Source organism: Mastacembelus armatus, chromosome 8 (genome assembly GCF_900324485.2).
Source record: "Mastacembelus armatus chromosome 8, fMasArm1.2, whole genome shotgun sequence".
Lineage (NCBI taxonomy): Eukaryota > Metazoa > Chordata > Actinopteri > Synbranchiformes > Mastacembelidae > Mastacembelus > Mastacembelus armatus.
The window spans coordinates 8,760,210-8,783,381 of NC_046640.1; the positions used below are offsets into that span (position 1 = coordinate 8,760,210).

A 23,172-nucleotide genomic window follows, 5' to 3' on the forward strand; every position below is an offset into this window, starting at 1 on the left:
TTTTTGGACATTCAGGTTTGATTATTTCTTGGCTGGGACCCATAAATGAGCGAACTGATGACTTGCATTGGGATTAAACAAACAAGCGTGTTAATTAGTGAGCTTTAGAGTTGCTGGTAAGCGGATTTTGTTAACTTCGGACCAAACCAGGGTAACTGGTCAGTCTTTGAGCTAACTTAAGCTAACAAGCTGCTGACTCCAGGTTCATATGCTGGGTAAGGACATGAGGGTGGTATCGGTGTCATCATCTAACTGCAACAGAGCAAATAATCCTGTGACTCAAATAATTACATAATATATATTATATAATAGTGCCAGTAGAGTAAAAGCAGAAGAAAAGGAATTAAGGAAGGTGAAGGAGAAACTAATAACTGATGGCTGAGCATTATAAGGCTGCTAAAAACACATTTCTCATCAAGAGCAGACTCAAAGTTCTCTGGTATCAGGCATATTTAAGGAAGTTCAGGATTTTGAATTTGGTCATGATAAATGATAAATCATGGACTTAAAAGGAAATTACATGATCGGACTACACTCTTCATTTAAGCAGGGCTGGTTCTTTAAGGGCTTGTGCCAGGAATTTTACAGTGCATTTTAATATCTATGACTTTTACGCTGAAAGTAAACTTACTGCTCAGTACTCAAGATCAGTGAAGTCAAAATATATGTAAGCAATAGCAGTGTAACCAGTCCACTGTGGACCTCCACTGGAATCATGCTAAAAAGCAGAACGGTGCACTAAAGTGGGAAAAGCTGTTGCACAAAAAAAGAAAAAACAAACAAAAAAAAAAAAACAAATCACTGAAGAAACTTTGTGGTGGTAAAATAAAAATCCAATCATCATGGCAGGTCGCTTGGTGGGATAGCGTGCCTCCTGTCATAAGCAGTGTCATCACTCTCCTCGCCATCGCTTACTTCACCCAACACCCTCTCTCTCTCCTCCTCCTCTTCCGTTTCACTTTCTCGCCTCAGGCGCTCCCGTTCCCTGTCTCTCTCTCTGTAGGAGCGAGACAGTGTGGGCATCTGAGGAGCAAAGTGAGCAGAATCAGACCAGGTAGGCCACTGCTAGTATTATATCTTTGTTTTCTTCTATTTTAACACATTTTACTCATAATTAATTCAAACAATGACTTTATCAATGCTAAGAAATCCTTCATACATCTCATAACTAGATCAGTTAAAAGTCATAAATAAGAACAACTTTTGGGTTGCAAGGTAATATAAAATCCCTGACTCACTGGACCTGTGGGTTTTTGGAAATGGGGTCCCAGAATCCCTTTAACATTTTAACTAAATGGTTGATAAAACTCTGAGCATTTCTTAATGGATTACCAGCATTTACAGTTTTAGGTCTCCATTGTATGTTTTTATTACAGATAAAAAACTGGTGTATCTTTTCCAAGTAAAATTAGAGTGACATTCTACCATAGAGAAACATTTAGCTTTAAAAAATAAAAGTCACAGCTGTGTAGCTACCTGGTTATCATGGCTGGGCAGGGCACAGTAGCCCGGCTCCGTTCTGTGAAGGAGGCGCGGTGAATGAGTACGGAAAGGTCGGGGAGAATGAGAGCGGACGGAACGTGGAGAGGGAGAACGGATAGAGCGAGGTGATGGAGAACGGATAGAACGGATAGAACGGGATGGTGAATAAGTGATGGAGTGGGACTGGGTGAGAACGTGCCCATGGTGGTTTTGCTTGGGTGGCCGAGGGGAGCGAGGTGGCAGCTCGGGCGGTTTGAGGGGGTCCACCAGGTCCATATCTGTGAGAATCGGGGGCGGTGGGATGAAATCGAGCTCCTCCTCTGGTGGGATCATTTGCATTTCAGCTGCGTCAAGTTCTGCGAGCTCCATTCTGGACAAGTGGTCCACAATGCCTGCACCAAATGAGTCACCCACCACATTGATGGAGGTACGCATTCTGTCACTGAATGGACAGACAGTATCATTGTCAGCGAGGGCAGTGACCCACCAAGAAATGAATAACACCAATATTTTTACAACACATTTCACAATTGTTACTCTTAAAACAGAAAAAAAAGAGCCATGATTCCTTTTTCCTCTGCTACTCCTCACTAATATGCCCTCTCCCGATTAGACACCTGACTCACAGCAGCCAGTCGACAGCGATGAGAAGACTGATGTCCTGGGTGGGCAAGCCGACAGCTGTGAGGATCAGCAGCATGGTTACCAGTCCAGCACTGGGAATACTGGCAGCACCAACACTAGCCAGGGTGGCAGTCATACTGGGGAGGAGAGAAAAGACAAGTACTTGAAATGGTTGTGATGGTTAAAAGCTCACACACCAGGGCAACCTCAGGGAGCAAAAGATAATAAATAAAGACAGTGCACATGACCCCATATTACCTTCTGTACTTGCACTCTAACAAACACTACAGCTGCCAGAGTGTGAACAAGTTCTGTGTGCTGGAGAAATGGCTTTTTTTTACACCTGGAATACAATTGAGAATCTGCTTGATAAAAAGTATAAATTCAAACTGAAGGTTTTGAGTTTTCTTTGCACTTGTGTTTAACAATTGTGAAAGCATTTGCTCTCTTGAATCCAGACTTTTCAACAAATAAAAGTGGTTTCACATGTGTAATCCAAACAAACAGACTCATCTCGTAGAACAACTGCTTGCCCACTGAGAAACAAAGCAGCAAAGGCTGTTCAGATGTAAAAATAAACAAATTTATTCAATGTGAAAGAGGTGACAGTGATAAAAGATGTGACCTTGACAAAATTTAGGTTTTGGTTAAAGGAAACTGTCAGCACAACTTCCACGGCGCTTCCAGAAAAGGCAGAGCTGAAACCACATAATAGTGAGTGCCTTCACTGTTGCTTAGTCAGCCGCCATAAGGCCCAATAAACTTGGTGTGTAAATGCTGACGGGGTGAGCGTGAGTTTGTTTGATAACTTGATTATTTCTCGAGGGTCATCACAGGATTACTTTAACATTATTGTAGACACTACACCTATCTCTGTCTCAAAGGAGAAGATGAAGTGGGGTATTGCATTTGACAGTAACAACAACCTGACAACGAGCTGGTATTTACATGTGTTAATTTTTCCACCTTGTACATGTGAAAGGAACAAGGAGAAATGTCAGTTCAGTGCTTCAGACTATTACAAAAAATCTTTGTGTTCCTTAACTTAAATCTTAATGCTCAAAAGAATGTTGCTTGTCGTGACATGACTGCAATTAGAGGAATTATCAGTTCATGTTGGCCCCAGATGCGACTGCAGGCCAGTTTGGACACTGTTCTCAGCCGCAATATTTACTGCATGATGTTACTCATCTGATCTGAGTCTCTGCTTTACATCTCAATCATTCCTGACAAACTGTAGCGCTAATTATCACCCCGTCGGGACTAGAAGACTCAGTGAGGCATCGAAGAGATTTACACACTACATGTGGATATTATTTCAGAACAATTTCACCACACATGATATAACAGTCATAAAGAACCTTTGCAAATTAGATTTTGCAATTTGATGGTAAACAGCCGTCGATGAAAGATATACAATAAACATCTTCAAAGTGCTGAGCGTCATTTGTTACCCGCGGCCACACGAAGAGTCTGATCCAAGCTGGCTGGTTCTAATCAGATTTAAATGTTTTTCTTAAACCTCAGAAATGGGAAACAAAAATCTCATTATATTGTCTTACTTCTTACTTTGGCTATGTATTTACAGTGTGGACAGTGTACAATGTTTCTATGCATGTGTGGCCCCAGGAATCAACATCATTTCAACTTAAAACTATATGCACGGTCGCAGCCACACTGATGCAACAACCACTCAAAATGTTTATTTTAATGTCATGTGACTTCCAGTTGTGTATTACTTGTACATCATCTTACCTACTATGATCAGCTGATGGTGTAAACAACAAAAAACGAACACCAGATAGCTTGTGGCGCGGATCCACTAAAAGAAGTCCCCATGATCAGCTTCATTGTGTTAATGTGTATAATTGTTTAGTAACAAGTAAACACATAAGATGTTTTAAATGATATGTTAATTTTATTATGTGTCACATGTAAGTTGTTTCAGATCATAACAAAGGGTAACTGAGCAGTGGACTTACATGGTCAGAATTAAGTGAGATTTCTGCTTTTCAAAGTGTAACAATTAGATAATTTTAGAAAGGCTGTTTAGCTAGTACGATAACCACATTGGACAGCAACTGTGTTTATAGCTGCAGTATATTAAAAAGTGCGGTGCAGGCAGGTATCATGCAGAAAGGGGAAATGTAATAATCAATCAAATATATGGATAACTGGGCACGTTTTTCTGTTCTGTTCTTGTGGAAGACACTGCACTGCTATGAAAACTGGGAACTTGCCCAGCAGAAGCATCATTGAGGCATGAAACATGAAAATATCACGATGCACTTTACCTGACAGTGACAATCTGCCCACCGTCGAGAGTGATGTCATTCATTTGGGCAATAAAGATGGCTGCCACGGCCTCATACAGGGCAGTGCCATCCATGTTAATGGTGGCTCCTATGGGCAGCACGAAGCGAGTCACACGCTTATCAACCTTCAGATTTTCCTCCAGGCAGCGGAAGGTGACAGGTAATGTCCCCGCACTGAGAAAATTAAGGCCCACAAGATGGGAATTTAGAATAAATAGGTGCAGATGTACAAAGAGCAGGAGCAACGTGTGCTGAAGGATGTAAAGAGTTAGGTGGTGAGAGACAAAAGTGCAGAGATGAGGAGGAAGATGAAGGGTTAGAGAGAAAAAAAAAGCAATAGAAATTTGAGTGGGCTGACATACTCCTCTAACAGCTGGTGTAGGCCGCTGCTGCAATTCTCCATCAAGTGAATTAAAGGAATTTGATTCCCAGCTTTGCTAAGTACAGGTCATAATATAATTAGAGAGTATGTTAATAGGATTACTCCTATTCACAAAAGCCTCAGTAATGTGCCAAAATGACAGTTGGTTTTAGCAGCAATGCAGAACGCCAGGCTGGCTGAGCCAAGCCAAGCCAGGCAGGCTACAGCAGGGCCAGTTTGGCGGGTGACGACTAATCCGGCGGCTTAGACATTTACAACAGAGGATCTGTCTGACATGGACTTGTATATGATAGCCTGCGCTCACACACGTGTTTGGCTCTGCTGTCCTGATTTTTCGGTTCACTTGCCTAAATGCTGCACTTTGCTGTTAGTCCTTTTAAATGTAACCCAAATAGCTGTGAGCGAGTAGCAGGCTATGCCGATCAATCACTACAGCAGCTGTTTGAGGAATAGATGTTGTAAAAGAAACATGTGACGCACATATGTTAACACATGCCCAAACAGTGAACTTCCACACACACAGTTCGTGTAGGCTGTCATACCTGCTAGCAGTACCCAAAGCAGTGATCCAAGCCTGGAAGATTCCAGAGTAGAAAGCAAAGGGGCTTTTTCTGGTGATTGCGAAGAATATAGCAGGTAGGATCAAGCCACCGTGGATTACCAGGCCCACGATGACAGTCACCATGTACATGCCCAGCTGCCTGGCCACCACCTCCAGGTCTCCGATTGCTGCAATCTTCCCAGCAATCAGAGAGGCAATACCAACAGGAGAGTACCTGAGCAGAGTGACAAAAAATAGGAGCTGAATTACTGAGGTGGGATTGACAGTGGTTAATTCCTAAGTACATTTTGGTGTCTTTTTGTATTGTATTGTATTTTACATTGTAGTTTTAGTTTAGTTTAAAATCTTTTTAAACCCCTTTGTTTATGTAAAGCACTTTGAACCTGCTGATGTGATGCAGTTTTTGCTTTATATAAAGTGCGTGACTTGGATGACTCTTAAGGGAAAAAAACGTGATTGATCTCTGGTTTATTTTCTTTTTTTATTGATTGTTCAGTCTATAAAACATCATTCATCCCCGTTTCACAGAGCCCAATATGATGCTGCCAAATGTCTTCAAAAAGAAAGATATTCAATTTACTATAAGACAAAAAAGCAGCAACTTTTATTATCAAAACTTGTTGATCAATGAATCAAAGAACTCACTAGCATTGTAGGTATAATGTGTTTCACAACTAATCCTATGTAATCGGACAATCATATCTCTGTCTGAAGAAAGTCCTAGATAGTGCTTTAAACGTGTCAGTGCCTTTCCTCTGCATACTGTTGTTTGCTCTGCCAAAGATGTTACCTTTGCATCCTTGCTGCTTCTTTCTGCAGAATTCACATCACTTTCATTTTAGACGCTGTACTTGTTTTTTAGAGCTAGTACATCAGTGCATTTATTAACTAAAACCTTAAAGCTAAAGCATCAAAAAAGTATTTTTTATTTCAGTGTTACCAGTAATGTCAGCTAATGAGTCTTTATGTACTGTCAAAAGAATACTTCTCTGTGCAAAGACAGGGCACATTCTTGGATCTATGGTTTCCAGCTTTAGAGTGCAGTTGTTCATGATTACAAACCGCTGTGGGATATATGAATTAAAGTGGTCTTCCCCTTTAAGCCCTTGCTAGTCCGAATCAAAGCAGGTCCCCTTGTGACAGCGGCCTACACTCTCAGGTCAGCTGTGTGCTGAACCCTAAAGCAGGCATTCATAACAGTTGTTAGGTGGAGCATGCTGCGTATATGATTTCATGGATGTGCTCCTTGTATGATGCGTGTATTTGTATACACTGGACTCTGTGTTTGGCTATCTCCATACGCCCATGAGTAATCTGTTTATACTGTGTGAGTGATACGAACAAGGACACAATTCCTTTAGTGTCCAGCTGCACATGTAGATGGCCTAGGAAAGCTCCAAGACAAGCATCCTGGTGTTTTTCTTCCAACCGCCTACCCTGCTCCCTCTTTCCCTTTCCTTCCCATCTCTGCTCTGAGTGCCACTACAGTCTCGCTCAGTGTGCAGCTAGCTGGGGTCCTGTGAAGCCTCAAGTCGTGCACTTTTCTCTGAAGGCATGCTCTCACACGTATCTTTCCATGTCCCGCTGTCCCTCCCGCCCACATCTGCTTTCTGCTCTGCTGCCAAGTGGCTCCTCTGCCGTCTGTGGATCCATTACATCTTGGAGATGTTCCACTCCGGCTCCCTTGGGAGCCCACAACATTGTTCCGGGCCCCGGTTCCTGCTACTCCCCAGCATACCACAGACTCCAGCATGTCCCAGGGAAGCCCTCTCTCTCTCTCCCCATCCATCTGTCTGTGTCCTTCACTTACATGCTTGCTTTCTCTTCCTTTATCTCCTTTTCAGTCTTTGTACAACCCTGTTGCTTGCTCCCACAATTTGTCTCATATACACAATCTTTGCTTATCCATCACTGTCACTGACCCATGTGTGCGGTATCTCCAGAATGTCAAAGCAATGCAGCAGTTGGCCCACATTTGCAAAGACAGAGACACATGTTGTCTGTGCTTGCAGGCACACAGATAAGAGCAGAACACACAGGGAAAACAAGACACTGACCACATGATCATGGACACCATCGTCATGATAATCTCATTGAGGATGTTGAAGAAGTCGCACATGACCTTCCCTCGTTCGCCCATCCTGCCCATGCAGATCCCAAATGTAATGAAGAAGCCAATCAAACCTTGACAAAGACATAAATCAGCGTGATTATAGAAACATGTACTAAAGTAAAAATAGCTCTCAACTCAAAGCAGCACCACACCAGGAAAACTGAAATTAAGTATATGCATTGTCATCAACTCACCGAGAACATTCATGCCCCATTTGTATTCCAACTTCTTCCTGTTCACTAAAATGGGCTCAGTTTGGTTTGGTGCTATGACTGGCACCTTCTTCAGCACCGTCTGAACCTAAAGTGAAGACAACAACATTCACATCAATCAAACATTCAGACTGTAACCGAATTGAACGATGCCAATCCACTTCATTCATTCACAATCATTCATTTTGTAACTCGTCTGTGAGCAAACAAATGCTTGGCAGCAGCACAATAAGTTAAGATGTGTGTTTACAGAGAAGGCTAAACAGAGAACAAGAGATTCTCACATAAAGACAACAAAGGGGAAGCAAAGAAACACAAGTTTGAAAGATTGAAAAGGGAAGGATTCCTTCCTGCAAAAGCAATTATGCCTTTTATGACTTAAGTGAATCCCTGATGAGTACAAACAAAAGAAGCAGTAAAACAGAGATTCTGACAGTAAAAGAAGGAGATGTTTAAAATGGCCTGAAGAAAATCAACAACAAAAAAAAAGAGTACCACTGGGAGAAGACAAGAGAGAGCAGGAGTCTATCAGCTCGTGCTCAGCAGGGCTTCCTGTTCACCAGGAGATGCCTTACTGGGGAAAAAGGGATATACTGGTCCATTACAGATTTTAAAAGAATAGCAGTAGCAGAAGGGCCCTCAAACACAGTCAGCCTCTTCTAATCATACAGACACACATGGCAAAAAGAAGAGGGGGAAAAAATGGTTTTGAACAGAATAAGGCAACTGTCACATAATGACTTGGATTATTGTTTGAAAATGTTCAGCTTGGATAAACAGTAGCCGTCCCCCAAGTCCTCCTGCTGTGACCACCATTAGCCAGCTGACCCTTACCATAAGTGACTATTCAGAAAGACATTCACATTCAAATTTTCCAAACATTCAAATTTTTTTTTTAGCTGTTTTTCAAAGACAAGGTTTTGTTCATATAGATTATTTTCAATATATTGTGCCTTTGCCAGTAGTATGTTTGTGCCAATGTCCCTCAGTCACAAAATTAGGATTCACAAAACTGGATTTTTATACATCCTAGGTTACACCTCCGGGACCATCGATGCACACAAGGTAGCCTTGGTCTTTAGTAGCAAAAGTCAAATCATGTTTTCACCCACCCGGTTAACACATGTAGAAAACATTGTCTATGAGCTTTCAAGGACAACTGTACTTTCAAGAGAATAACCAGTTGTTAACCATCCTGTAATTCTTTCATTCTGTCAGACTGCTCAACTTTGGTCTTTTCCAGTGAACATAAACAGGCAATTCCAATATCTTATGCTACTTTAAAATATTCATATATCATTTGGATTTTGCTGTTGTTGGGAAAACAGTCTCACCTCAAGGTCTACTTATATGTATTAAAGAGCTTTAGATAGGTGGTTCTCAATCTTTCTGGCTCGTCAACCATTAACACAAAGCAACATCTGCTTGCATTCATCAAAAGGTGTCACATATAATTTGAGATGTGTGCAGAGATGAAACACTGTGATAAAACACCACAAATTCAATCATCAGATTTTAACCGTGTTTATACCTAACTTCTTGTCCTTTCTAAGCCTCTTGTTTTGTACAGTACATGGTTCATATGTATTTTGATGCAGAAGTGATATCACAGGTACTACAGATATGGTACAAACAGTGATCGGTACCTGTTGAAAGCAGGCCTGCACCAGGTTCTCAGGAAACAGGTTTCGGATGAGGTCGAGGAAGGCGTCCAAACTGCTGACCTCCTGGTTCTTTGCTGCTGCTGTGCCGCTTGTGCCTCCCCTCAGTTTAGGGTTCCCCGGGTGGATCCCCAGTACCAGGATAACCCCAAGAATGGCAGCGATTACAGTGGTGGACATGTAGTACACCATGGCTCGACTACCCATCCTACCACTGGAGCGGGCGTCTAGACCAGCCAGTCCTGAAAAAGAAAGACAACGTCAGTGTTTGCATTAACAGAGAGTCTAAACAATACTTGTAAATGTCCGCAGGGCAAATGAAAGTGAAACACTGACACTGGCAGTACTGTAATCTGTTTATTTAACACATATCCACAAAAGGTTTCATGAAGTATAAGCGTACAAATCAGGCATGTTGCCAGGTTCAGAGAAATGCATTTTTTCCCATAGAAGAAAAAGCCCTGGTAAGATCCTGGCTCTGATTCACACGCTGCCCCCTTTAACAACTGAACACAAACACCTGAGGTCAAAATAGTTTTTTACATGTCAAAGTAAGAATATTAATACGCAGACATTTAGTATTTAACATTTACCACCATTAATGTGACACGCTAACGTTGGTCTAATGCTACAGGTGGGGCTGACAGGAATATGGACATTAGATTAAGAGATAATATATTAAAAGGATGTTTACATGTACCCACACATGAATCTGCAAAATATTCTTAAAGTTACATAAGAAAAGTTCTCAAATGCTCCTACACAGATATGATGTACTCGTACATACCTATGACACGTTCTTAAAGTCATATGTGAAAAACTCGACCCTGATTTACACAACCACAAGAAAGGTGTTTCAGCATAACTGGTCTAGTTCTCCTGCTAAGAGATAAATGCCTTCAGGATATACTGAGACTCATTACACATAACTGAAATGCTTACACTCAATACCTTTCCATTGATGCACACACCATGGAAAATATTTTAGCGTCACAAATGTGCAGTAGTCATACCGATCACTTCAAGTGCCTCAAGATTATGACTGTGGGAACCTAGATCAAACTATGTGAGTGTTTCACATACAACTGTGAGAATGTTTCACAGATATACACAAGAGTATGACTGTATGTATCCTGGACTGCGTCACAACTACATGTGCAAGTCCAGGATGTTTTACAGACATACTGTATGTAAGAATATTTCAAATTCTCATATACATATTTCATGTTTGCAAGTATGTTTTATATTTAACTCTAAGAATATTTCACAGGTGTGTGTGAGTGTTTTACTGGCATATATGTGCACAACTGCTGATTTATTTCCTTAAAGGTCCCTCATACTGTATATTAGCATTTAGCATTTAGCTTTACGATGAAAGAACAGCTAAGGCTGACAGAAATTTGGTCTCTCATTTTTGAAGTATGTTGTTGGGTGGAAGTTTACAAGAGGATTTACAGAAATAATGTGGATGTACAACTGGCTGGTTAGCCACAGTGAACATACTAATAAACATTACAGTAAGCATGGTAACATGTTATTTAGCTTGTAGTTAACCATTAGTATTTAAATTATATATATAATAATTATATTATGTATAATTTGCTATACAGTTAATTAATGTTCAGCTTATTAGTGTAAAATTACTTAGTGTGTTTAGCATACAATATTAGCAATACTCACAAAGAAATACTGTAATATTAGGGATTTGTTTAACACTAACTTTAGAAATGAGATCATTCATCCCTGAAGGGAAATTCAGGTGACATGACAGTTAAACGGGATGATTGCGCAACTTTAATTTGACATGTCATCCTGAACGGTGCAGAAAAGTAAATATATCCTAGTCAAATTACTATCAAAATACCAATATGCGAATGTGAAGACCCAGTTAGCATGTTAACATGCTGTCATGCCATTAGCTTGTAATATTTAGCATTTGGATCAATACTAACTGTTATGTATGCTCAGCATCGTAACATACTAATGTTTAGCATCTTACATTAATAAACTTACGGGATGTCAGCAATTAGTGAACATTGTTTGCATGACTCTTGAAGTAGGAACAGAATCCGAAACAAAAGAGATGTAAAGATGGAAATTTGACTTGTGATGTCTAATGAAAAAGCCAAAAGTTTATTTTGGGAGTTAATATACACTAAATATCGCTCTTACCGACCAATTGACATTAATACTGGTTTAATCAAAATATCAGTTATATGTCAGCTTCATCCAAAACAACACCCACATTTGCCTGTGTTTAATATATGTATGCACTACATTTGTTATTATGTTCTTATGTTATGTGGAATAGCACACCTGTGATAAGGCTGGAGATGATTAGAGGCAGGATGAGCATCTTCAGCATCCTCATGAGGATTTCTCCTGGGAAGGAAACCATAGTGAGGGCGGCACTGTCCGTCACCTTCATGTACCGCAGCAGCATCCCAAACACAGCTCCCATGACAACACCTAAGGAAAGTAAAGTGTAAAATCATCTGTGAATGTTTTGGGATTTGATTTTTTTTAGTGTAGGGATAGATAGATGCACAGTTTGTTTTTGAGGAGAAACACTTTTTCAAATTAGGTCCATGTTAGTTTCCCAAACGATTGAAGTCAAGTCCCATGACGGAATAAATATTGGTTTAGATTCTTAAAAAGTCAAAAATCATGGAAAACATAAATTTTAGGTGTCAAGGTAATGAAAATTTGTAAATACAAATCTCACACACATACGTAAATCCCTCTACTGGTATTAGCTTTCAGAAACTTTATGTTGACAATTTATATGGTATTTATTGGTACACTTTTACATCTAATATATAAGAGGTTCTCTGACTAATGAGAATCATCTACTGTAATGTGAATGGAAATAACTTGAGGTTTAAAGGCAGGTGACAAGTGACAAACTAAAATAACACACTTTGCAGGGATTTTTTTCCCACAGCTGCAATTAAACATAATGTGACTCATGGGAACATGGTCATGGAGTCTGCAGGTTTAGTATTCTTCTTGTTAATATTATTGTATTATTATTAGTAAAACTATCCCCTTGTGTACAATCATAAAGTGCTAATCTATGATGTTGAATTATGTTAACCATTAGCACAATGTAAGGCTTGAAGTTACTCAATACTTTGTTTATTCCAAGTGCATTTAATTTTAAAGTACATAAGCTGTTGTACAGTACTGTACTGTAGTAAATGCAACCACATCAGGACATAGCCTGAGCATGCATACCCATAACAGTGAGTCCCAGCAGCAGGTTGTGGGTATTGCGGCTGCAGTAGCCAGCATCTTTATACACAACATCTGTGTTGTCATCTCTCAGATTTTCTTCTTTTGCCTTCTCTGTTTTTGTATTGGACTGGTTGGCTGTTGGCTGGTTTGTCATCTTGCCTGTGAAGAGAGTGGCAGAGATGGGTTTACTGCTTGGAGATTTCATGTGTCAACATACTTCAGCATGTGCTGGCCTGCACAGCATGCAGCACTGGTTAATGCTCTTTAACTGATTTGTCAAATGTGAGGAGCCTGAACTGTTTACAGAGTCTCTTAACAAGGCATTCTTCTCACGTGGCTGGTGGCGACTCACATTGTTTTCTCTGCGACTGTGATGACTGCTCTTAATCTACCACTCACTCACAGAACAGGAAAGTCCTTCGAAGGATTTGGTATAGGTCCCTGGGGGAAGTGAAGAAGCATGACTGCAGGCAGTCCAAACACAGCAGAAAATGGCTAAACAGACACACACCTGAAAAGATGCAATCTGTGCATCAGCCTCTAAATGGGAAAGGCAGAAACTACCTAAGTACAACACAATGCGGAGTTGCTGATAAAAGAGCAGCTATAGCTGATGCAAACAATAAGTCAGCTAGGAACCGAGAGATGTGGCCCATGGCTGTCCATCTGTGATTGACAAGTCTAAAGGACCTAAACATGGGCTTGAGTGGAAGTTACTTAATGACTAAATCCATATTGGAAGCATACGAGACTGAACAAGACTGAAGCTGCAGGGAAATTTGCTTCCAATTAATATTTGTATGTAGAACAGGTAGAGACACATTTGCTTTTGGCTGTGAATTTAAACAGCTCATTCTCATTCAAACTTCAATAACAAAGTTCTCCACAAAGTCCTGCAGCTTTTTGAGACTTGATGGGATTGATTTTATATTCAAGAAATACAGACTATTTAAATTTTGTATTTCTAACCAGCAACAGAAAAAATAGGATTTCGATTGGCTGATATTAACGTAACTGCAGTTGATTACAGTAAAAACATAAGAAAATAATGTTTAATTTACAAATTTGTTAATATGGCACCACACCAGCTCACACACTTTATACTTGCAACCAATATTAAAGTTTGCTAGTTAGCATTAGAAAGAAAAGCAAAGAAAAGCTGGGATCAATGTAGATAGTTCTGTAGTAACCAAAGTATTGAAGGAACTGAAATGTTGACGGGAATTGAAACTAGCATGAAACCCACCTTGAATTGATATCACTTGTGTGAGAAAGCTATCCAATAAACATCTGTGAACTGTTAGCAGTTATCACTCAAAGTCTATTTGAGCTCCTGTGAATCAACATGATTGTTATAAAATCTAATTCAAAATTATCACCTTCAACTTAGTGGAAGAGTCAGTGGGTAAGAATGTGTCCACTGTCCAATAACACAAAACATATCCAGTCAACAGAGACCCCCATCACCTCCATCTCTAAACATTAATCGTATATATACACATCTGGAGAGCAGTGCAGCAATGCCAAATCCTTGTCAGACGTGTGAATGTCACATTTACAAACAGTCTGACTCAACTGCAATCAGACATGATTACAATTCATCAGTTGAATGAATGGCATTTCCTGCAGCAGTCGATACAGCCGCATATTCACCAATAGTACAGTAGACATGTGTGAGCAAGAAAAATGTTACCTACTATTTCAACTGCTGTCACACTTTCACCTGCACCCCCTCATCTCCTGTGCCCTCCAGCCATACAGTATCGTTTCCCCCGTTCTAGTCTCTGCAACAGTTGCCAGTCCAGGCACAAAGTCAGTTTTCCTGTGTGATCCGAAATGGTATATTTTGGGGGCGGAGAATGTCCTGCCAAGTTTCAATTGCAGAGATATAATCCTCAGTGAGTAGCGAGGAGGGGAGGGGGAGGGGGTTCCACTGTTATAGTCTTCGCAAATCCTCTTCTCAATCCTTATGTCATCCTTAGCATGAACATTGTTCGGTGACGTCGGTGCTGTTTGGTTTTACACAGGTTGACTGAGGAGAGTGGGAGAAAGACATTCCCACAATATTTTTTTCTTGAAATTCAAACATGGATAAAGTGTTAGAAAGATCTGACCTTAATAATGAGAGTCACATAAGATCCAATAAAACCTGGTGGATAAATTTAAAATTGAGGGGTGATTAAAGAGGATCAACTTAGCTTGTGACAAAACTGACATTTTGGAGATGCAGGTAATTCTGTGGTGGTATGTTCTTCAAGAAAAGGTCAAGAACTTTCCAAAATGCATAAAATGGAAAGTCATTTTAACTTCTGTTGCATGTGTTATAGAATAATACAGTGGTGATGGAGGTGTCTGTCATCAAGCTGGATACTAAACATTTGCTCCGTAAGCAGGTCAGATGAAGGCCCTGAAATAATGAAGCAACAGCATGTGTCCTGAGCGGCGGCACTCAGGAACATAAGCTGCAAGGACCTACTCAAAGACCTGAAGCGGTGCTGCAAATCTGTCTTCATTCTCTAACAGATTATGTTCCTGCTCCAGGAAATGTCAGAGCTGCCTCGAGATGAAACCTAGCTGGCCTCTAGGAACCAGCTCTCACTGTGCTGTCCCGGTGGTTCTGGTCTACTGAGGAAAACAGAAACCATTTACAACCTTGTGGGGTGGAACGTGAAGTTTCTAATGTCTTTCCTGTGAAGTTAAGAAAAGTAGTTTATAGAAACACAAGAAACAGATGGTGAGTATCACAGCTCAGCCAGGAGAGGAATGACTATCTGTGCAGACACAGCTGTTACATCATATTACAGCTTAGTATCCCTAATAAAATGCAGCGATTCAAGTCAGCAAGTTCAGATTGTTTGGTCAGGCAGCTTAGAGTAAATCCTGGATTTCACAGCAACAGGACACAGGTATTACTACTCTGCCAGGTAGGTTACAGACCAGGAGGCATTCCCCTTTGAAGGGAAGACTAGTCTTTGTGAGAGCTTTAGAAACATATGTTAATGATGAGAGCTGAAGCACAGGATGGTAGAGGGAGTTCAAAGTGAGTTCAGCAAAGGCTCAGAGTAAAGAAACAGGCAAGCAACCCCTGCTGGTATGGTAGTGATGGCGTTACTGTTTACACGCCCTCATGAGGTCTGAAAATGGCCACAGGATAGGTTGACTTTGAAATGAATGGCGACTGGATAAACATGAGGGTTCTTAATGTAAATACTGTGGTAGTCCATCAGATATGTGATGATGGCCTGCGAAGCGTGTGATAACCATCAAAATCAGTCTCCACATGCAGTTATGTACAAACAACACATCTTCTTTCGTGGCTTCCAGAAAGACGGACCTCAATGAGAGGACGAGTGAATCTCCCAGAAGAGCAGTCTTTGATTAATGTAAATGAGCTCAAGCTGCCCTAGATAAAGGTGCACATACCATCAGAGCAGGACATGAAAAACTATGTCAAACTATGATTTCAAGTCCAGATGGTAATGTTAACCCCCCCCCCCTTTCCTCACAGGCAGTTAAAGTCCTCCACATTAATGATGCAAACAAGTCTCCAGCCAAGCAATCAAGCAATCATAATAATATGTAATCAGGGGAACTTTTAATTTACATCCAAATGCTTTCACTCAAGAACCAATAAAATGGACCTAGACCCTATTAAATCCCACTTTGCGGTTTTCTGTACAGAGTATATGCTGTGAGGTAAATCATGATCCAGATAATTACGTACAAAATATTCACCTGGTTATTTGTATTTACAGATCATTTGTAAACTTCTCACCGAAGAGATAAAACAATTTCCTTTATGAGTACATTTTCTGTGAATCTACATGTGAGCGGCTTGTACAAATGGGTATTGTAATATATTAAGACACAGGCATTCGTGTGTGTGTGTGCTTACAGCAGTGTGGATGTCTGTGTGTGTCAGAGGATTACTTCCAGTGGTTGATTGTTTGGTGTGAGCTTTGCAAGGGGATCGAGATGTAATCCTCACCCCGCCGCTCCATCCTCTCCCTATTGAGCAGAGGGAGCTCAGAATGGCCACGGCCGCACTACAACACACAACGTAATACACCGGTATCAAAGACACATCTGGCCAGGAATTAATAAATATGGAAATTTATTTTACCCACAAGTCAGTGTCACCGTGCAGTATCATGAAACTCATGCAGTGTACGGTGCAACTTTATGGCAACTATACTGCAGCCTGAGATTTCAATTTGAGAGCTGAAGAACAGAAAGAAACATATAATCTCAGCACTGTTCATCACTCGCACTTACTACCAGGACTTTTTTTTATTGCTTGCCAAAACTTTTTTTGGGATATTTTTGGATCGTGAATATAACTGAATTTTTCATGTTTACCTTAGTTTGGTTTTTCACACTTCCACTGAAGCCATTACACCATAAACATGGGAGTAGAAATATATTAGGTATATTGCTTCCAGATAAATGTACTACAAAAGGAAATCATTGTTAAAATTACGGTTTGAGAAAACAATTATTTGCACAGGCAAATTTCTTAATTAATAATTTCTATAAATAAATATCCTATATAAATGTCTATAAAACGTCAGTGAATAGTGTAAACAAACAAATTTCTTGTCCACTTCAAAAACTAAAGGTGAAAAGAGGAAATAATTTCATTTAAGAAGGTGGAACCAGAGAATTTTTACTATTTTACTGTGAAAAATTACTTAAGTCCACTATCAAAATAGACACCAATTAATTTATTCTTCAGTCTACCAATCAGTTCAGTCCAAGTTAGAATTAGTTAAATAACTTAACTACGAATCGATGATTACTTTCATTTTTTTTACCATCTACTGTGATATAGATGTAAAGATGTAACACATCCAGCTGTTGTTGTGTCAATATCTATTGTTCCAATTTACCAAAAAAAGAAATAATAAGGAGCTTCAACAATTTTAACAATCAATTATGATTATTTTCAAAATATATTCTTCAGTGAAAAAAGAAATCAAATGTTCTGTTTTATACAATAAACAATCCAAAACCATAAACCCTGAAACCAACTAACTGACTAAACATCACAGTTTTGAGTTTCTTTTTTTAATTCAACAAGCACTTATGTAGAAATTAGATGGCAAAAATGCAATCTCTCTTTGGCAAAACCTGAGTGGTCTTAGTCCATGTAATTGGTTTCCAATTACTTTCCAATTTAAATTAATAATGAAGACACCGAAGTTATTATGTAGGAAGCAAAAAGGTGTAAACAAAGCAAAACATGTTTCATATGTTAGACATTTTTACAACTTGGGGAGACCAATAGGAAGTAGAGAATTTGGAGCTCAGACCTTGGGTAAATCCCATTCCACTTAACTGGATCCTCATTTCCCTCATTACATCTTTTCTTTGTCTTAGTCCCACCCATGTAAGATGAAAGGGAAATATGCAAGGAAAAAAAAATGCAAGGAGAAAGGAATTGAGGAAACATGTTTAAAAAGATGCCTATAAGCCTTCATCTTATATGTCCAGTCCTCAACTGATTTCTGATGAAGAGGTGTGGCAGACAAAAACATCCACAAAGGATGGTCCTCGCTCTGATCTCCTGCAGGCAGCCTCCTTGCTCCTGAGTGCAGAAATAAGAGCTTTGGGACAGTTTTAAAGACGGTGGACAACGAGGAATGAGAAACTATCAAATAAAGGAAATCGAGGTGTGCCCCTGGTCTCCACGATAACCTGACCTAAACTCAACTGAGATGGTTTGGGAAGAGTTGGAGCACAGAGTGAAGGAATGGCAGCCACATGCTCAGCATATGTGGGAACTTCTTCAAGAAAAACATCCAGGTGACATGAAGATGGTTGACAGTACACGTGTCCAAAGCAAAGGAAATCTAAAATTTAGATAGGATTGGCCTTTTTTTTATAATTTTTAAAATTTTTTTATCTTTTGCTTATGACATTTAATTTTTTACAGTTTTCTGCAAAAGTTTAAGACCACCCACGAATATAAGCAAATTATATCACCAATGGTTATACATTTTTAATGTCATAGTGGTATGCATGTTATAGTAAATCTATTCATGCGATACATTCAAAACAGATGAAAATATTTCAAAAAAGCAAGGATCTAAATTCTGGGTTTTCATGGGGGGATCTTAAACCTTTGCACATGACTGCATTTCTTAGTTTAGATGAAATTACAAAGAAAAAATATAAAATTTTTAAGATGTGACCAAACTTTTCACTGATATCTGTAAGTATAAAGTCTTTAGAGGAATGTTAAGAGTTCAATTCTTTCAAATTACCTTTACACTCTAAAAAACATCTTGCCCTGCAGACAAAAATATTCTAGATATCCATAATTGCAGAGGAAAATGTAGCCCCCCTGTTTCACACACACAAGAAGATCCGTGCTGTTCAAGGCAGAGCGGCACCAAATTCCTTCAACCAATGCACAACTGCCATCAAACACGTGTCTGGTGAATGGCTCTGACAGATTGCTAGAGCAGCAGGGTTAAACGGCGCGTATTAACCCTCTCAGCAAAGGTCACTGTCAATCAGATCTGAATGCCGCACTGACCGACACTGGTTGGACGTGACTGCACATGGGTCAAAACTGATTCCTCACTTGACTTGATTTAATGCCTTATGAGATATTCGCTGCCTGACTATTGAATAAAACCAAGGAAAAAGAGCTCATATAACTCTGCTCCCAGTGTCACTACACTAGTTGCCTGTCTTTATGGATACATTTAATTTAATTATTTACTTGATAAGTGATTGAAACCATTCATAAATTATCAAAATAATTCATACCTTTCAGCTAATCAATTAAAAAACTAAATATTCAGCATAAAATGTGTATTTGGAAACAAAATAAGCAAGAGAGGAGCCACAAACTTTTGAGGGAAAGGATTTATATATGCATGTGTATGTGTGTGTCAGCATTTGATATTTAGTGGACATGCACAGTGAGTAAGGTCTGAAATAGTTTTAATCATATACTGTTAAAGTCAAAAAAAAAAAAAAAAAGAATGCCAACGATGTCCCAGACCCTAATGTGAGAGCCAACTTATAATGTTTTTGAGAAAAACAGCAAATCCTCCCATGTGAGATACTGGAAACCTTAAGTGTTTGGTAATACTGGTTGACAAATGACTTGAAATAATGAATAATTTATCAAAACCTCAACTAATTGATGCTTTGACAAAAAGAAAACAAACAACAAAAAGTTACAGTTATAAACTTTCATGAATATCATTTTTTTCTGTGTGTGAGAGATAGTCAGAATTTTAGATTTGGTAGATGGTGTTAGAGAGAAAACACTGTGATGAGTTTCACGTGTGTCTTTGTGATTTACTGTGCACACACCCCCTCCCCTTCCCTCTGCGTCTCTCTCACTCAGATGATAATCTGCGTGTATTAATCTGTTGTTTGAACTCCTTAAGCACAGACTGTCTCTCACATCTGCTCTCTTCACCCTTGTAAAGCTCTGCTATTTATAAACTTTCTCTTTCTCCTCTTGCTGCCTTTCATTCTTCCCTTTTTCCCTTTTTGATCTGTCATCGCAATTTCTCTATCGCTCCCCACCCCAGCAGGACCGAATTTTACACAACTCATCCTCTCCGTGCAGTAAATCCATCTTCTCATTTGGTCAACAGACGTCTTGGAAACTCCTTATTCCAGCCTTAAATCTCTCTGATCCTTTTCTCTCTGACAGAAGACAGTGTATTATAACAATGCTCATAACTGCTAAGATATTACAGATGTTACAGCTAGCTTTGAAAAGACAGGCATCATTAACCTATTGCTTATTCGAAATCATCGCAAACAAAATTGAAACAGGCAAAAGTTCTCTGAAGGACTAATACACCACTTTATCTTTTCCCCTATTGACAAATAAATACACAGCAAGCCAATGAACACGAATGAGTCCCAGACAATCAAACAAAAGCCAAATATATCAGAATAAGCCTCTGAAAAGTGACAAATGGTGCAAACCAGTCGGGTGTGCCTGCAGTCAATGAATAGGAAAAAACAAGACAGCAATGAGGCGACTGGACTTACCTGCTTTGTGTCACTGTCTCCGGTCCAACAAGAGCGAGGCATCGGGGGAGAGACACGGACAGAGGAGGGATGCAGTGATGAAGAGGCAGAGGGGACGGAAGGCAAAGTCACAATCCTTGCGTCATCTGAGAAAATTTACAGATTAATACAACAGCCTGGTGCTCTGAAAAGCCCCCCTCCCCTTCATCCGCCCCATCTCACCCTCCTCCCCACCCTCCCTTCTTCCTGCCTCATTCACTCACTTCCTTCTCCATCACAGGTCTCTTTCTATTACCTCATTGAAACTGTTACATCACAGAGAAACAGACAGTCATTTTCGAATTACTGAAGAAATGTAGAAGCTCTATGAGAAAAGTGTCATCTCAGAAAGGGGAGGGATAGTGGATATAGAGGGGGCATCGTGATTACCCTCCCTTCCACAGGAGGGCGCTATGACCCTGCACTGAGCAGAGAAATCTGCACAGTAGCTTCCCACTGAGGGATCCTTTAACAGATATCAGTGTCAGTTAGTGAGTTCTGAAAATGCACGGAGGCCCATGGGTGGAGCTGCCACATGCTGCACATACAAGGACCTAGCTTTTTCCATGCACCATGACACTTTATCAATACACAGATTTAGAAATAAAGCGATAAAGAAGCCGAGGAGTTTCAGGCTTGTCATACCAGGGACACTACTCTGTGTCATGAAGAATGTTGGGCTATGACTTTATGAGTTTTATGGGGGGAAGGGGGTGGTGGACTGATTTATGACTGGAGCTTCTCAGCTATCAAATACAATGTTGATTAACGATGGGACTTTGCAGACATGAATAGGCAAACATTCCTTGCTGTGGTATAAAATCTGCACAGCTTTTGCCTTACCTGCATGGCAGTGATACACATGCAAAATAGCACTGGGCGACACATCCTAAAATTTGTTGTAAAATCATTATAGACATCTGAAAAGTTACATAGGATGGAGACAATGCATTCCCTAATGAGGAATTTGCAGCTCTGATGCTCTCGTGTTCTCAAATACTCAGGTCAATCAGAAAAGTCCCACTTTTAAACATTTATAAACAATAAGTATGATCACACACATGTAGTTATAGGTCAAAACAAATCACTAATGTAAAGTGTTTTTCTCCAATTATAACATTTCCTGTGAAAACATATTTTCTATTACTACTTTTCTATTAATGTTTTACTATATTGTCTGTTTACACTGCAGCCTTCACTTGTGAGTTATAGTTTAAACTCTTACACATTCTTATACTTTTATAACTGCATGATAGTGTATTGAAACAATTTTAAATGTTTATATACAGTGATTATAAATGCTAAAAATTGGGGTTTAAAGTTCTACCATTTACTCAGTTCAGTTTCTTATGCAGTAGTGACAAATTAACAAATTTACATGCACACACACAGTCCCAAAGGAGCGACAGATGGAGAGGGGCAGGACAAGAACAGGGGCTTGTACAACTGGGCTGGTGCCTCCATTGTGCAGTAGGTGCAGTGTAAGTCTATCCTCTGCTAATTGCCATAGCAGTTCAAACACAAAGTCTGCCTCTGAAATCCAATCCTGTGGGGTGTTGTACAGTGAGTAAAGTTTACAATGTGTAACATTTTTCCCCTGGCAAAGAAAAGGGGCCAAACCATGGCTTATAGAAGAGGAGGCGAGGGGATCTGGGGCAGCGGAGAGGGGATGCTGGAGTGGACAAGAGCAAAAATGCAGAGGAACACGGCAGACGGTTTGGACTGGGTTGGTGAGAAGGAAGACGCAACTGTAAATAGATCGCTCACTATTTAGGCTGCATGTCCAATCTGGAGGGGGTGCGGGGGGCAACCAGACTGCAGTGAATCTGTGGCAAGTTTATGAAAGTGTACCCGCTGTAGGTGGATTGAGCTCTGTAAGGAGACACTAGGCAGGGACAGATAAGGAGATGAGGAGGAGTGATTGAGAGGTTATCTGGGGGGAGAGAGCAAGAGCGAGATAGAGAGAGAGAGAGAGAGAGAGAGAAAGAGAGAGAGAGTGAGTGAGAGAGGTGCTGTAAGAGGAGAGGGATCGGCGGTGCAGACGATGTAAACAAGACGAGCAGAGTGTGTGCATGCGGCGACAGCTGTATGGCGGCGTCTGAAGCCTTTTCATAAACTGACAATGACCCAGCTTCTACACGAACATTGCACATAACACAGAATCTAAACAGACAGACTTGGAGCAGGGCAGACTGCCAGGTAGTGCAACTCAGCGCCAGTCTGCAGTTTGCACCCATTCCAACCTGTTTCTCATTAAGCATTAAAGAGAATTACCAAACTTAGTTCCATTCCCCTAATGAGGAATTTGCAGCTCTGATGCTCTCGTATTCCCTCTCCCTCCCAAACCGTCTTCCTGAAGGTGAACATTCCATACACTAATTTCAGTTTCATGCAGGAAAGACTTGTGGGCGCATGTGTTGTTTGTTTGTCAGAGTGGCAATGTGTCGTTACAGGCATGTGTGCATGGGTTTGTGTGTGTGTGTGTGTGCGTGTGCGCATACTTTGCTTAATATGCATGTGTGTTGCTTGTGTATTTGC

The 23,172-nt window shown here is 40.2% G+C and overlaps 1 protein-coding gene across 2 annotated transcripts; it reads right to left on the reverse strand.

Moving 5' to 3' along the window:
- Nucleotides 1–826: 826 nt before the first annotated feature.
- On the reverse strand, nt 827–20,683 carry slc1a9 (solute carrier family 1 member 9). Of its 2 annotated transcripts, XM_026324919.1 has the most exons (11): nt 20,617–20,683; nt 12,589–12,747; nt 11,668–11,820; nt 9,337–9,593; nt 7,673–7,778; nt 7,423–7,549; nt 5,346–5,579; nt 4,401–4,595; nt 2,109–2,243; nt 1,477–1,924; nt 841–1,023 (listed from the first exon to the last, which is right to left on the reverse strand). In XM_026324919.1, the coding sequence occupies exons 2-11, from the start codon at nt 12,740–12,742 to the stop codon at nt 841–843; spliced, it is 1,992 nt and encodes a 663-aa protein (XP_026180704.1). In that variant the 5' UTR covers nt 12,743–12,747; nt 20,617–20,683. The 2 variants fall into 2 exon arrangements, with proteins under 2 accessions (XP_026180705.1, XP_026180704.1); XM_026324920.1 differs by lacking the exon at nt 20,617–20,683 and having other exon boundaries at nt 827–1,023; nt 12,589–12,742.
- Nucleotides 20,684–23,172: the final 2,489 nt, after the last annotated feature.